This window comes from Gobio gobio, assembly GCF_949357685.1.
Source record: "Gobio gobio genome assembly, chromosome: 13".
Classification (NCBI taxonomy): Eukaryota; Metazoa; Chordata; class Actinopteri; order Cypriniformes; family Gobionidae; genus Gobio; species Gobio gobio.
In genome coordinates this window covers 26339064-26355664 of record NC_137106.1, presented here as the reverse complement: position 1 = coordinate 26355664, position 16601 = coordinate 26339064, and the positions used below count along the sequence as shown (strand labels likewise).

General features: G+C 36.9%; 2 protein-coding genes across 5 annotated transcripts in view; one reads left to right on the top strand and one right to left on the bottom strand.

The window, feature by feature from the left end:
- rasgrp3 (RAS guanyl releasing protein 3 (calcium and DAG-regulated)) overlaps window positions 1-5678 on the top strand; it is a 38580-nt gene extending 32902 nt beyond the window's left edge. For all 4 annotated transcript variants that reach the window (XM_079833056.1, XM_079833059.1, XM_079833058.1 and 1 more), the window contains one exon: window positions 1498-5678. In XM_079833056.1, the coding sequence (XP_079689182.1) occupies window positions 1498-1506 (9 nt within the window). In that variant the 3' untranslated portion in view covers window positions 1507-5678. The remainder of the gene's footprint in view (window positions 1-1497) is intronic.
- fam98a (family with sequence similarity 98 member A) lies at window positions 5669-16444 on the bottom strand. The gene is made up of 8 exons (XM_079833060.1): window positions 16337-16444; window positions 15432-15580; window positions 10740-10874; window positions 10248-10423; window positions 7920-8000; window positions 7723-7839; window positions 7427-7594; window positions 5669-7126 (listed from the first exon to the last, which is right to left on the bottom strand). The coding sequence occupies exons 1-8, from the start codon at window positions 16375-16377 to the stop codon at window positions 6449-6451; spliced, it is 1545 nt and encodes a 514-aa protein (XP_079689186.1). The 5' UTR covers window positions 16378-16444; the 3' UTR covers window positions 5669-6448.
- Window positions 16445-16601: the final 157 nt, after the last annotated feature.

Genomic DNA, 16601 nt, shown 5'->3' with positions numbered 1-16601 from the left:
TTTTAGGTGAGCAGTTTATGAATACGCATGTTTAACTGTTTAGCATGTCGGTTTAGTTTTTAACCCTTTTTAGGTGAAAATATAAAACCCACAATACTACAATCAAACATTTTTTAAGGATAATAATTCGTTTTTAATTATCTTTAATAACATTTTATGTATATTATTTACAATAAAAACTAATTTATTTAAGAAAAAAAAACATCTCCTGTGCATTAATTTGATCAAGATACAGTAAAAAAAAAGAAAAAAAGAAATACTATATTATTTAAAAATAAAATCTATTTGAATATATTTTACATTTAAAATATATAGTTTAAAATGCATTTTATTCCTGTGATGGCAAAGCTGAGTTTTCAATCTTCAGAGTCTCGTGATTCTTTAGAAATCATTGTTATATGCTGATTTGTGCTCATTAATCATTATCAATGTTGAATGTTGAAAGCATGACACATTGTTTTCAGGATTCTCTGATGAATATAAAGTTCAAAAGAACAGCATGTATTTAAAATGGAATTTTTGTAACATTATAAATGTTTTTATTGTCACCTTTAATCAATTTAATGCATTCTTGCTTAATAAAAATATTAATTTCTTTAACAAAAAGGGTAGTGTACGCCGTTACATATTCACCAGATAAATAAAATAAATTACTAAAACATTTTCATTTAATTTGTTTATTTTCTGAAGATCCACTGTGTGCCAACAGTTCTCATAGTTAAAGAAAACTCAATAATAGAATCACTCATTTATTTATTATTATTATTAGTAGTAGTAGTATTTACATTTTCTTAAGAAAATGTGATTGCTGTATGTCTTTGCAGAAGTTGCTTCCATGATTCTAGGATGTTGTGGGTAGTTGCCAGGGCATTGCTATGCGGTTGTTCAGGGTGGTTACAAGGTGTTTGCTTACTTCCCCAAGTCAATGAAATCCCAAATTCATATTTAAAATGTTCCCTAGCAAGTAGTTGAGCTGCACGATTCTGTATGAATTTATTTATTTTTAGCTTCAAACAAAGATCACGATTCTGAACAGACAACTTAACAAAATAACATGTTATTTACTAGAGGTTCTGACAAAATGTCAGGTTTTGAATGAATGATTCAATGACTCACTCATAAATACTTAATTACTGGATGAATCAGCATTTCTGAACGAATCACTAGAATGAATGATTTGATGACAAATTTGATTCAATTACAAAAACTAATTTGTCGCCACCTACTGGTGTAATGATGGAATCAATACTATCGTTATAAGTTACTTTCAAAAGGTGCTCTACTTGTGATAGTTTTTATATCCAAACTATAAACTTTTATCCAAGTTCTGTATAATAATAATTAACAATATTGAAAAGATGAGATCGCATGGGTATTTGAATCAAGATCGTGATCTTTTAACGATTAATCGTGCAGCTCTAGCAAGAAGCACTAATTATTTTTCTCTAAACAAATGAGTCATGTGTCTTCATGATCTCCCACTGTGTGTTTTTTCAGATCAGCTGACTTGACCGCTCGGTGGGCCCATGCAGGACACCCTGGAGCCTGTCAGGACCCCGGCCCAGAGGGCTCTCCTCTCTAGGGAGCGTGCTGAGGTGCCTCATGCCTCCAGTGGATCAGGAATAGGGCCACTATTTCTACAGCCGCAGCAACGGAGGGGCGGCAAGCAACCCGCTGACTGAACTGGGGGAAGGGTTGCATCAAAGGAAAGGTCTCGGACTAAACAGAAAGTGACTGTGCTGTGCTGTCCTGTGCATCAGACAGTAGCAGACAGGTTGTAAACCTAACTGAGAATCACTGGAAGCTGATGTGATGAATGCATCAGCATGATCATATAAATGTGAGAAAGAGGATTTAAGGTATGCTGTTGACGTGGTTTCAACGCATTCTCCAAAAACACTACATGGAAAGGACACAATGGATAGTTATATTCAGGTTGTCTGAAGTTGAAGGTGGAACTGGCGTGAAGGAAAGATGAACTTGTGTATGATAGAATATTCAAACACTACATTTATGTGTTACCCTGCAACACATTATGATCAGAAGTGGAAGGTACGTTGAGTTTTAAGACCCTTTACCCCAAATATAATAAAAAAAACATCTACACTCTTTCAAAGATTGCTTTGCACCAAAAGTTGTGTCTCCTGTGCGTGAGAACTAGACTAGGGTCCATGAAGTAACATCAGTATTGCCTTGTAACATTGATAGATAATATAAGCTTGAAATGATCTTCATATTTACATAAATTCAGAGACATAGATTCTGCAGATACAGGTGTGCCATCGGCCTGGTGTTTGTATGGCCTCTGTTGCTTAGTGCCAGATGAGTCCATCGAAAGTCCATCACCAAGGCAACGCAGCGTCCTTCAGCACCATATGTTGTGAAATAAGTTTGGCACAGATATTTCAGCTCAGTTAGATAGGACAGGCCGTATACAATTCTTTTTTGCAGACTGTGTGTGTATGAGAGAGAGTCAGAAACAACACAGGTGGATCAACAGATCAAATAAGACAAACAGTGATTATAGTGAGTCTTTGAGCCTATTGGATTAGATGCTCTTCTGGCACCACAATTATAGATTTAAAAGGCCCCATACTCACCCTCATCGCTTGCGAAACCCAACCGACTTTTTCTTCTGTGGAAAACAAAAGGAATTTCAGCATAATGTCTGCTCTTTTTCATACAATGAAAGTGAATGATGACCATGTCTGTCAGACAACTTACATTTCAGTTTATTCCTCTTAAAAACCTATGAAAGGCTTGACAAGATATATGGACAAGTTCTTTGAAACAGTTGTTGGATGCTACTTGACTTTCATTGTATAAAAGAGAGCAGCTCACAAAAGAAAAAGTGTGAGGGAGTAAATGATTACAGAATGAATGTTTAGATGCCAGTGGCTCATGATATCCCGAAAGCTTCATGTGTAGTACTGTGAGCGCTTACCTGTTGCCAATGTTATTCTCCTTTGAGTATTCCAATACAGTGCTATTGATTCTGCTCTCATCTGTTTATGTCTGATGATATTGAGTGCTACTCAGTGTTTGAATTGTGTCAGAGATCAGAAGAGGTGTTTAACTCAAAATTAAATATTGTTTGATTTATGATGTAGCACAGGCGTGTCAAAACGCTGTCCTGCAGCTTTTAGCTCCAACTTGCCTCAACTCACCTGCCTGAAAGTTTCTAGTATGCCTAGTAAGACCATGAGTAGCTGGTTCAGGTGTTTGTTTGGTGGTGTAATTGGGGTTGGAGATTATCTCTGCAGGGGTGTGTTCCCCTTCGCTTTTAGACATACACTCGCAAACGTCCCTAAGCACTTCCTCGCAGGGAATCCCTGCCACCATTTTAAAGCAAGTTCCAGTTTGTCAAGTGGGCAAGGGAAGTTTAGATAGGCCCTTATCCCCTTGATTTTGACAGAGGGAGTGAGTCTACTCTGATGTACACTTCAAGCAGCTCTATATCCCATAATTCAACTTGATTGTGACGGCACAGCAGTTCACGCTTAGCTGAGATTTAACCACATAATACTTGTAGCTACCTTATGTTCGGTCAATACTGTCATACTATTGATATTATTTTGGTTTGTGCAATTTTTTTTTTCGCCGTCAGATCATATAACCTACCTATATAATTTTATATATTTTTTCCAACAACTTATGCATATAGAATGGTGCATAAAACAAATTCATACATAAAAATAATAATAAATCAGCTCCATAGTGAATTCCAAGTGATCAAGGGCTTAGTGCGTTTCATTTAAACCTTATGCACGAGTTCCACCAGTAGTGGGCACTCGTGCAACATAAGCAATGCCGCACATCCGAGTCCACTAGACGGAGGGAAGTTAGCGAGTGAAGGGCATACAAATTTGGAGTGGAAAGCAGCCCAGGACTGTGGCCCTCCAGGAGCAGGATTGGACACACCTAATGTAGCATATAAAGTGTACTACTTAAAGGTACAGTTTACCCAAAAATGAGAATTCTGTTATCATTTACTCACCCTCAAGTTGTTCCAAACCTGTATGAGTTTCTTTGTTCTGCTGAACACAAAAGAAGATATTTTAAAGAATGTTTGTAACAAAGCAGATAGAGCAACCATTGACTACCATAATATTTTTTTCCCTACTATGGTAGTCAATGGTTGCTCTCTCTGTTTGGTTACAAACATTCTTCAAAACATCTTATTTTGTGTTCAGCAGAACAAAGAAACTCATACAGGTTTGGAACTATTTGCGGGTGAGTAAATGACAGAATTTTCATTTTTGGGTGAACTATCCCTTTAAAAGGACAGTTTACCCAAAAATGAAAATTATATTTTGAGAAATGCAATGAAATGCCCTTTTCCCATGCAATGAAAGTTAACAGGTAGCCTACCAAAACTTCCTTCAAAATGTCAACTCATAAAACATATCAAGCCTAGGCACTTGAGAATTTATGAAAAAATATAAAAAGCCTTTATCATGGCATTTAAAAACGGGTAACTTTTAACCGCACGCGTCTGTGCAATTTTGCATTCCCTATTTTATCCTTTAAAATAATGAATTTTGTCTTCTTTTTTTTTGCCCAACTATACCTTTAATGTTAACAAGTTTAGCACGTCTTTCAGAGCCTTAAAGTACAGAAACCTCCTGTGGAAGATTTTTAATACACCTGTTGTCTTTTACTTATTAATAGGTGAGTATTACTGGACAAGTGTTTTAAATATCATTTGAGCACACGTTATTTGACTTATCAGCAGCAGCACCCGCATCAACACAATTTCTTGTGTAAACATCTTTACGTAATATAAGCTTTGTGAACTCAAGAGTTGTGCATTGAAAAACTGATAAATCTTGCGCCATCAGAAGTTATGGCCAAACATGACTGCTGTAAAATGATCAACCTTGTCTTTACTGCATTGACTGTAGTGATATGAATGTTTCTGGTCATGTGCCAGCCAGGTCTACTTGAGGAAAAGGTGTGCATTTATACTGTAAGGGTCTCGCTAAATTTCTGAACAGTATGTATACCAAATTTAGCAATCTAATTCAGGTTTTTTACCAACACTGAAATAAGGTTGTGTGCGCGGAGGTCATCTCGGCGTCTCAGGGTTGCCAGTGAAAATAAGCTTGCCCCATAAAACCGAATATTAAACATCAATGGACTTCTTGACTGGAATATTTGTAAAACATTTTGTATGTCTGACACGTTAATATATTAAAAGTATTTATAGTTTTGAAAACTGGAATTAGATTTGAACTTAGTCTGCTTTAACTGGAATGAGATTAATGATTGAATGCATCACATGTTCCATGACTCCTTCATTGCACTGTTAGAATTCACTTGCTGTAAATGGGAAAACCTCAATAAACACACTACCCTAGCATGGACTAATCACTCAACTATTCAAAACTTTTATTCTCTAAACAAATGTACAGTTTGTGTTTAATGCCTCCTAATGACTGGTTTTAAACTGTGATTGTGACTTTGAAATGTTTAGGATTTGCCCCATTTTGCAAGTATAAAAAATAGATGTTTATCACCCCCATGTGGCCACTGTATTTCTAAGCATGTCACAATCACACTGCATAATGGGAATCTGCGTAATTTCTGTAGAATCCTTGTATTTAAGTTGTTGTTTTCATCATTGTAACTGCTGACATTTACAGCCATAATAAATGACAATAATGCAAAAACTATTCAAAACCGTATCCTCTTCACTTAAAACTAGTCAATTTTTGCCAATAAAAATGTTTGACACCAAGACTCTTTCCTTTACGGTTTATTTAATCATTCAAAAACCTTTAAACGTAGTTTCCCAAAACAGCAGAAAGCTCAATTTATGTCAGTCAACCAATTTCAGGGTTTCCACACATCAGCAAATTAACATTCACACGTGAGCGTCAAGAAATCAACTGACCTTTTTACTCACAAGTTAAACAAAACCTCATTGGGGGACACCAAAAAGAAAATTTTCAAGTGCCGATCGTTGAAATCACGGATGGACATTGAGAACTAAGCAACAATTCCATAAATAAAACTAGAATAACAAAAGTTTCAAAGCTTCTCTAAGATAAGGCTTCTTCATATTTAGAGTTGGGCAGCATAGATCAGGCAGTAGACTCGACCGATGTCAATCATCATCAATGAGGAAGAAAGATGAAAACAAACCCAGCAACAGAAAGTTCATCCCGGGGGGTTTTTTTGGCGACCCAACCGCGCACTTCTAAATAAGTGAAGTAGTTTGAATTGTCTGGTGGAAGCAGAACCGTCTCGACCAACCGTACACATGCAGAAGCACATTGTTCATTCAGAGGCGATCTCGGTAAAGCAGACTCCAGAGGCACCATGGGAATGATGAGATGTAATGTAATCTGCTCATTCAGAGGCCTGGGTCTCTCTCAGTCTTCCACCCTCAGAGAATTGTGGGTCCTCTTTGAAGCTGTAGATCGCAGTAACCGTTTTTTTTTTTTCAGCTAGTAAACTGTCTTCCCTGGCCAAATCCGGCCTGATTATACTGGTGCCCACCTTGCTGAAAGAACTGCTCAAACTGCCCGCCTTGATTAAAATTCCCTCCTCTTCCACCCCACCCTCCTCCCTGCCCACTTCCTCTTCCTCCTCCTCCTCCCCGCCCCCTACCCCCACGACCGCCCCTTCCACCTCTCTCCTGGTGTCGTCCTCCATCCTGATAGTGGCCCTCGTGCTGGAAACTCCCACCTCCGCCTTGGTAGCCTCCCCCTCCTCCTTGGAATCCCGACCCCTGCTGGCCTCCATGGTAGCCGCCGCCGCCGCCGCCGCCTCCTCCTCCTCCTCCTCCGTAACTGTTTCGATATCCACCATCCTGGTAATGACCCTGGTATCCACCTCCGCCAGAGCTGTCCTGCCAGTTCCCCTGAGGTTTACCCCCCCGGTGGTCTCCTCTCCCACCTCTTCCGCCACCCCCTCCTCTGTCATGACCATCGCGGCCGCCCTGCTGCTGGTCATAGCCACCTCGTCCACCACCTCTTCCTCCTCCACCACCGGAGTAGTACTGTCCTCCACCGCCCCCTTGTGGACCATCTTGCCGCTTCTGCCACGTAGGCATCTCCGGAGGTGGGGGTTCGATCTCATTGGGTCTCCCGCCTCGATCAGGCACACGACCCATCAGCACCTAATAAACGTAAGAATAATAAACTCACTGGTATGTACACTACTGGTCAACAGTTTGGGGTCAGTAAGAAATGAATACTTCTATTCAGCAAGCATGAATCAAATTGATCAAAAGTGACAGTAAAGACTTTTATAATGTTACCAAAAAATTATATTTCAAAAAATGCTGTTCTTATAAACTTTCTATTCATCAAATGTATCCCGGTTTCCACAAAAATAATAAGCAGCACAACTGATAAGAAATGTTTCTTGAGCATCAAATCAGCATATCAGAATGAAAATGCATTCAAAACCAACCCACCTTGTTAATGGCACAGGCTGTTTTCTCCCTGATGTGACCACTGCTGGTTCTCAGGATCTTTGATAAATCATCTCTAGCAGCAAACAGATGAGCCACAGACACTCTGGTTTTAGCGGCCAGCACCACACGGAGAGGCTGGTACACTTTTGAAAGTTTATCAGCATGTGTCTGTACAGAATAACAAAGCAAAGTCATTTTTAAATTTCACTCAAACCACATTTTTGCACATTCTTGTAGCTTAATCAGAGTAAACTTGTTTTATGTTATACATAAAGTAAAAAGGGAGATCCGGGTACCTTGGCTCTTTCTGACCAACCAAAAGATTGCACGGTCACATCCAGTCGTTTCAGCAACATCTTTCTTCTGACTTCATACTCATTCACAAGTGCTTGGTTTATTGCTTCAATTTTCTCCTGGAGGTAAGAAAAGTCATTTGCATAAAAATTGTAAAGGATTAATTTAGTCATTTTAGAAGATCAAAATGAGAGCTTACCCAATGAACAGGACCCAGTGGTTTCTTCAGTAGTGGTTCTCCTATATGAGATGGAGGGACCTTGGACAAAGCTTCCTTCAGCTGAGGGAAAATTGCATTTGATTGGAACATACTCAATACTCAATACTCAATGTACAAACTAACAATGACTAATAAATGTGTACATGCATTCTTATGTGAGCATAAAAGATTCTTTGCCATCTTTAAAGTGATAGTTCAGCCAAAAATGAAAATGCTGTCATTGTTTACTCGCCCTCGTGTTGTTCCAAACCTGTATGAATTTCTTTCTTCTGCTAAACACAAATGAAGATATTTTGAAGAATGTCAGTAACCAAATAGTTGATGGGACCCTATTGACTTCCATAGTCATTTATTTTTCTGGGTTTGGTTACCCATATTCATCAAAATATTTTTTGTGCTCAGCAGACGAAATAAATTAATACAGGTTTGGAACAACATGAGGGTGTGTAAATGATGACAATTTTTGGGTGAACTATCGCTTTAATGTCAGGTTCATAACAGGTGCGTCATTCTAATGTTGATGAATCTGGATTATTCTAAATGGAAAATGTACCTAAAGTTAACAATTATTTGGCTATAAATATTAGTTAAGCCTTTGAGAGGTACGGTCCCACATATGGGATTTTTATTTCTGTGTATTAATTGCTAAAGCTTTTATCACGGTATACGGTGTTATCACGATATTGAAATAAGTTGCAAAAAGAGTGTTGTCATACTATAACATGTTTAATAACTTTCTTATAACAAAAAGAACTGAACATTTAAATACAATAAACCAATACACAAAAATGTATAAAGTAAACAAATATTTAAAACAGATTAAAGTGCAAAAGAATTATAAAGAACAATAGGTGACACTTTACAATAAGGTCACACTTGTTAATGCATTAACATCAACAGAGAGCGAATAGCTACATTTTTACAGAAGTTATCTTTGATAACGTTAGTTAAAAAAAAAGTAACTGTTAGTGTTAGCTCAGGTCCATTAAATAATAGTTACAACTTTTGCTTTTAATGTGTTATTAAATGCTGAAATTTACATTTAACTAAGATTAATAAATGCTTTAGAAGAATTTGTCATTGTCAGTTTGTTAATGAATGAACTAATGTTAAATAATAGAGCCTTATTGTAAAGTGTGTGACTGAACAAAGAATCAGAACATATATTCAAACAATATCTAGGGCATGTAATTTAGTCCAGATTAAATGGTAAATGGACTGCATTTATATAAATTAAAATAATAGTTTGAAAATGAATAGCCTTAAGTCTTCAAGTATTAAGTATTTGGTAATGTGATGAGCACTGTAGTGAATACAGAAATCTGAATGGCTGTGTGTTTAGTAGCGCGAGTGTTTTGTTTATGAGGATTACCGGGGAAACGGCTGCATTTCTGCCGTTCCGTCAGTGAGTGTGAATGCGCGTTGGGTCTGTTTACATCAGTGCGCGTTCCTCTTTGACGTGTTGTTCATTTTAAACGGTTGATGGGTAAAGTATTCTTAAAATGCATTCTAAAAATCGGAATAATTCGTAATAAATAATTATTCACGGTATTTTCAAGTACCCACGATAACAATATCGTGCATGTTCATTATTGTGATATATCGTATTACCGTATACCGGCATATGTCTAATCACAACTATGCAGTGTTTTCAAATGTTTATTTTGGGTTTCAAACATTTAAATACACATATTATAAGTATTAGTAAAACAATTCATTTAGACTTTGTAAGATACACACTGGTGTCTTTGGAAGCAGCAATAACAATCCATTCAAATATAATTTACAGAAGTGTTTTATTCATATCAGATACACAAGTAACAATAAAATTTACTCCATTCTTCTCCCAGGTCACCGGCCACTTGCATGTATTTCGGGAGAAACTGATTAATTCACGTGGTGTAAATCCAACTGACAGGACTCTCTGAGCTGTGGCGCGATCAAACAGGGCAGCGCCCATCTCGCGTTATAGATCAAGATCATTTAAAAAAAAAGTTTTTAAATGACAAAACGCACTCACATATTTGAGAATCGGAATATCAGATAGTTGATGACATGGCAAGCAAGTTTGTGAATATTTCAAATTAAAAAAAAAGAAAAACTAAATAAAAGCGATACATATAAGCGATAAATAAAAGCTTCATACAGCGTATTATTTTGGCTACGGTGAGTCACATGACGCAAAACTTGTCGGCAAGTCAAAATCAGGGCTAAAATCATGCAGTGTGAACTCGGCATTAGTGACCCAATGTTTGGGCATGCATGAAATATGTAAAATAATTGAAATCACCAGTAAATAAACCTGACCTTTTTCTCTATTCCACTGAAGAACTGGAACATGGTGATGTTGGCAGGAGGTTTGGACATGCTCAGAGCCATACAGATGCCCTTCAGCTCTATGAAAACATTACTCTCCTGCACCTTCTTCTGGGGATGGTTCACCAGGATCATCCTGGACGACTCAAGCTCGGAGATTAAGAAGCCTGGAAGAATGATACGAGTACGTAAAAACATGGATGTCATTAAGATACTATAGTTTTTGTTAATATTGTGAATTAGATGGGTGTTAATATTAGTTATATGTCTATATATTTTTCATTCATTTTTATTTCAATTATTTTAGTACATAAAGTTAAAATAAACTAAGTGTTGCCTTGGTAACCACCTGGAATTAAAAAATAAAAAATATATAATTCATTTATGTTAACGTTTATTTCAAGTAATTAAAGCCCCAACAGGTCCATTTTAAAAAGCTTTATAAAGAAGCACAGGAATGAGCAGATGATTTTGTTTACATACCTAGCAGTAACAGGCAGTTGTTTGCATTCAGCAAACGTTTGGTGACTTCTCCAGTGGTGAGAGCAGGATATGGACAGCACAGCTCAGATAAAAGACCACTCATCTCCAGCTGAAACCCCTCAGCCTCGGTCGGACCTGTGCATGCCACACCCAAACCAACATCAGACTAATCCTAAGAATTTAGCCTTTTGTTTTGTTTCGTTTTGTTTTGCAGAGAGTGAAATTTATTGTTTTTGTTTTCTGGAGAGTGAAAACACAGAATTCACATTTTGACTGACACTTTCTATGGTCCCATAGATCAGGGGTTTGAAACATTTTGATGCACTTTCCTACCTAGTAACATAATAATAATAATAGAGTGGAACAGGTATGACATCAGGGGCCTATACCATGAAGCCGGTTTAGCTGGCTAGCCAGATATGTTTAAGCTTAATTTGTGCCAATCCTGGGTTTTAGGTACCATTATGGTGGTTTGGTTTTTTAGCAGTGTTCATCTCCATAGTAACTTACGGGAAGGTTATATTCTGGATAAGACATCAAACTGAAATTGGACCAATCAGCTGTGAGTAAAGTGACTGATGCAATAAAGTCACCCCCCCTTTTTCTACTCCAAATTAAAGATCACTACATAGTAGAGCTGCAACTAACGATTATTTTTTCTGTCGACTAATCTAACGATTATTTTTTCGATTAGTCGACTAATCTAACGATTATTTTTCCAGATTAATCGTATTATTCTTTTTTACTGATTATTGTATTTCAAAGAGGGTAGTGAATTTGTATATTATTTTAACATGAAATCAATGAATGATGACAATATTAATTGTATTTCAGGAAGGGTAGTGAACATAGTATGCCATTTTATAATGAAATATATGAACACAAGAAGCTTTTTAAACATAATATATAATGATACTATTCATCATAAAATGTATACAGAGTAGGCCTAATTAGGAAAAGTTGTTTACTATAGTAGGTGAGTATGATTTACTTATTGATTTGTGTCAATAGTAAACGAAAATGCACTTGTATTTATCTGCAAAAGGTTCACATACAGGAACTTTCAGCATAGTGTTAATGTAGAACTAGTCGTCTATTTTGAAGATACATGTGCGTAAACAACGACTAAAGCTGCCAGAAGTTTTTGCCCAAACTTCAAAGACACATTTAAATTATTAAAGCTAGAGGCATATCTTAACTTTAATGTTACTTTAATCATGTAAACTACCTATATACAGCATGTTATTATGCATATGTGTTTGGGACAGAGCGGAACCAGGTCGCATTAACAGCAGATATATGCAGCCCATAATAAATAAAAGCACGAGACGTACTGGGGTCGGAGAAGAACACCGGAAAATGTGACCGTCTGTTGCAATACACGCGCCACGTTCAGCGAGAGAACACTGGAAGGGTTGCCAGGTTTACACAACAAAACCCACCCATTCGTTACTCAAAACTAGCCCAAAACAAGCCCAATCGCGTTTCGGGGAGGTTCTCTGGTAAACATCGCGTTCGGGGGGTTAAATATGTGTGTTTTTTTGCTTCAACCCGCGGACATGAGACACAGCCCGCGGCAACAGTGTGAAGTAGCCCAATTCCGCGGAAAAAAGCGGACTTGGCAACACTGACTGGCAGTGTGAAAGCTCCCGCGCTCCACGCGCACAGCACCTGCTCTGCCACCGCGCGCAGTGTGAAACCGGCGTTACAGAGCGAACAAAGCACAGTTTTATTCGGCTTCTGTTTAAAGTACTCCCACACTTTTGAATGTCGCGGTCTGGCTTTATATGATAAATGATCATTTTCACTATGCCCGGGAGCAGAAGATGCCATTATTCTAGATCTTCTGTTCCATTCTAGAACGTAAATAATGTGCCGCCGACGCGTCGACGCATTTCACGCACGTCGACGTATTTTCGTAGTCGACGTCATCGACGACGTCGACGCGTCGTTGCAGCCCTACTACATAGCAAATGTTTTTAAAGACTAAAGCGTCTGGCTTTTAACAATGCTTATTTATAAAAATAATTTTGAATGATTTATATATAATTTATGTAATTATTATACCCTTAATCAATTACACATGTTTCATTTTAGTTAATCTATCATTTATAGACACTTTGTTAAAATTAACATAAATAGCCTATATAAAAGGTCATACAAATAAGCTTTAAAAGATTCAAGATTCAAGAGTTTTATTTGTCACATACACAGTTATATACACAATATACAACTGGCAGTGAAATGTAAACAGGTCCGCTCCATGGACAGTGCAAATAACAGTTATTTGCAAAATCAATTTATAAAATCAATAAATATAAATCTAAAATAAATATAATATAATAATATAATATAATAATAAATATAAAATCAATAAATTTATAAATCAATTTATTTATAAAATCAATAAATAAAGCTATAAAAATGACTACATGAGCTTAAATGTTCAGTTCTCTCTATATATCAACTAAACTAACTTCATAACTTTTACTTGAATTGACGTAGTAAGATTTTTCTTATAGTTGTCCTCTTTTATAGACAGCTCTTTTCTTCTTGCTGTGTACATTTATTTAAATTCTTAATATTTTTCAATCATGGTACAGGCCCCTGAAGCCGTAAGGCACAGGGGCCGTTTACAAGACAGAATACTAGATGGGTGTTATTATTAGTTATATGTCTATATATTTTTCATTCATTTTTATTTCAATTATTGGAATTAAACAATAAAAAATATATAATTCATTTATGTTAACGTTTATTTCAAGTAATTAAACGCATTTTCAACTAAAAATGTGCAGGGATGTCTGGAAACACCTGATAAAGTAGTCTCATTAATTAACATGCACTAAGAATGAACTATATATCTACAGCCCAGTTGTTAGTTTGTGTTAGTTAATACATTAAAGGGTTAGTTCACCCAAAAATGAAAATAATGTCATTTATTACTCACCCTTATGCCGTTCCACACCCGTAAGACTTTTGTTCATCTTCGGAACACAAATGAAGATATTTTTGTTGAAATCTGAAGGCTCAGTGAGGCCTGCATAGGGATCAATGTAATTTACACTCTCAAGATCCATTAATGTACTAAAAACATATTTAAATCAGTTCATGTGAATACAGTGGTTCAATATTAATATTATAAAGCGACGAGAATATTTTTTGTGCGCCAAAAAAACTAAATAACGACTTATATAGTGATAACCGATTTCAAAACACTGCTTCATGAAGCTTCGGATGGAAACGAATCAGCGAGTCGAATCATGATTTGGATCGCGTGTTAAGCCGCCAAACTGCTTAGGCGTTCCGAACCACTGAATTAACTCGCCGATTCGTTTCTGTCCAAAGCTTCATGAAGCTGTGTTTTGAAATCAGTTATCATTATACAAGTCGTTATTTAGTTTTTTTGGCGCACAAAAAATATTCTTGTCGCTTTATAATATTAATATTGAACCACTGTATTCACATGGACTGATTTAAATACGTTTATAGTACATTAATGGATCTTGAGAGAGGAAATTTCATTGCTGCCTATGCAGGCCTCACTGAGCCTTCAGATTTCAACAAAAATATCTTCATTTGTGTTCCGAAGGTCTTACGGGTGTGGAACCGCATGAGGGGGAGTAATAAATGACATTATTTTCATTTTTGGGTGAACTAACCCTTTAATGTTAACAAATGACACCTTATTGTTAAATGTTACCATAAAATTACAGTTAAGTGCCAGATGTGCAGTGCCAATCTACCATATACGTAACATTTGAACTCTGTAGAATTATTCTGAATTATTTGTGCTTTAGTTGCCTGTGTTTCAGCACGTTGTTACAGGAAGAACGCATCAACAGGGGTGTGACATACCTGGGTATGTTTAAGGGTAAGTAAGCGGATAACCTCAACTTTTGGTTCCAAAAAACAGAGGTAACTTCCAGGGTATGCAAGTAGCCATAGCAACTCACTCTCTGAACATAACCTGCTCCGGAGCAGGTTATGTTCCAGGGTTAGTTTGCTTAAGAGGCATTCAGATGTTTTTTATATAATTAATATAGTTACATTAATATAAACAAATGTATTATATAATATTATATAGATGTAACTATATATTAATTCTAAAGCACTATTATAACAAGGTAATGTTTCAATAGTTAATTTCAAATATATTTATCATTTATTTTATTGTCATCTCACACATGGATCTGCATTCAATTAGCTAGCATCCAACAAACAATATAATCCTTATTTCTCAGTGAATAAACAATACTTATTAAATTAAAAGATTGAAAAAAGCATTGTACAACCACCAAATAGGTGGCGATGTGCATTAAGTAGATTATGTAAATCGCCATTAAACCAAAGAAGAAGAGGTGCTTTTTCTTAGCGTCTGTTTCCAAGGTGAATCATTGATTTGTTGCTCTGTTGAGACTGTGTAGTGTGTTAACCGGAAACATATTCGGAGTTGTCTGAACTTACTCGAGGACACGTTTTTGGAACCAGTAAGCAAGGTTTGTGTTAATCATCCGGGAGTTCAAAGTATATGTGACGGTAAGTTAACCTTGCTGTCTGGTAAACCCATAGGAGTAACACTTTCTGGCAAGCACATAACTTATTTCAAGTTCACTTGCATTTGCGTCCTGTTGTGCAAATATAAGTTGTAATGATGTTTTGATTATATTATGGATGGGTGATCACACTCACAGTTGGTCGCATGCACATTCTCCTCTAGTTTGCAATAGAGCTTCAGCTCAGACACAAGCCAGGAACACAGTTTAGTGAACTCTGGAGATGCAGCACCACCAGTCACTGCGGTCTCAAGCGTTCCGTCCTCTAGGAGTGGCCCCTGGTATCTGCAAACACAAACACACACTTTTCTGAGCAATTTGACTATGTTTGCATTTCGAGACAGTCCTGGGTCATTCTGCACTTCCTCTGCTATTTGGGAGAATGTGAACAAAACCAATGATATTGCAACGGTGAAATATCTAACAACTTAGTAAAAAACGAAATGCTTCGAACTAAGAAAAGATACATTATACAACGGTTAGTTCTGGTCCTCAAATAGCATACAAATAATTTGTCTATTATATCTAAAGGTCTTCATTCTTATACAAAAACCCACCCATCCCTACCATTTCTACTACACTGATTCTAGAACAGTCTATGGACCTGAAGTTCTTGTAAACTCGTCTGACACTTTGGGAGCTGGAAATGTGGTGACAGAGGTGTGTTCATTTAGGCAATGATGATTCAGGCTATTTATGGCACTGGAGATATTTGAGATATTTGAGCACTGCTGACGCTGCACGGCCCAATCAAATCATTGATTGTACAATCATGCTTTCAAAATGAGCCAATAACCACAGCTCTGATTTAATATAACAGTAAACAGATCACGGAGTACAGCATATTTGAAATGAACAACTTAAAGCAGATTGAATCAGCAGCAGTTCATAATAGGGGAAGCGTTTCTGTGTTATCAGATCATTCAGAGCACCGGCGTGCAGGGGCATGCGTGGACGAGCTCAGATTTATGCCGTTAAACCAAAAATCAAACCGGCTGATAAAGCGGGGGTAAATTATAACGGGAGGGTAAATTAACCTACCCCAAGTCCTCCAAAGAATCAAGAATATCGGTGAACTCCATTGTAAATCACTCGCTCTTGCAGCCGTAATGACTGCAATGCTAGGTTGGCATAATGGGGTCCTTCTTCATTTTGCCGACCATAAATATGCCGGATTATATTTCCAAAAGTATGATGTACCTTTTGGCTACACAAATTATCTTTACAAAAAATTTTAAATGATGATTAATTAAATTAATCATTGCTTTAATTTAATAATTGATTTAATATTGCCTAAATTCCATAA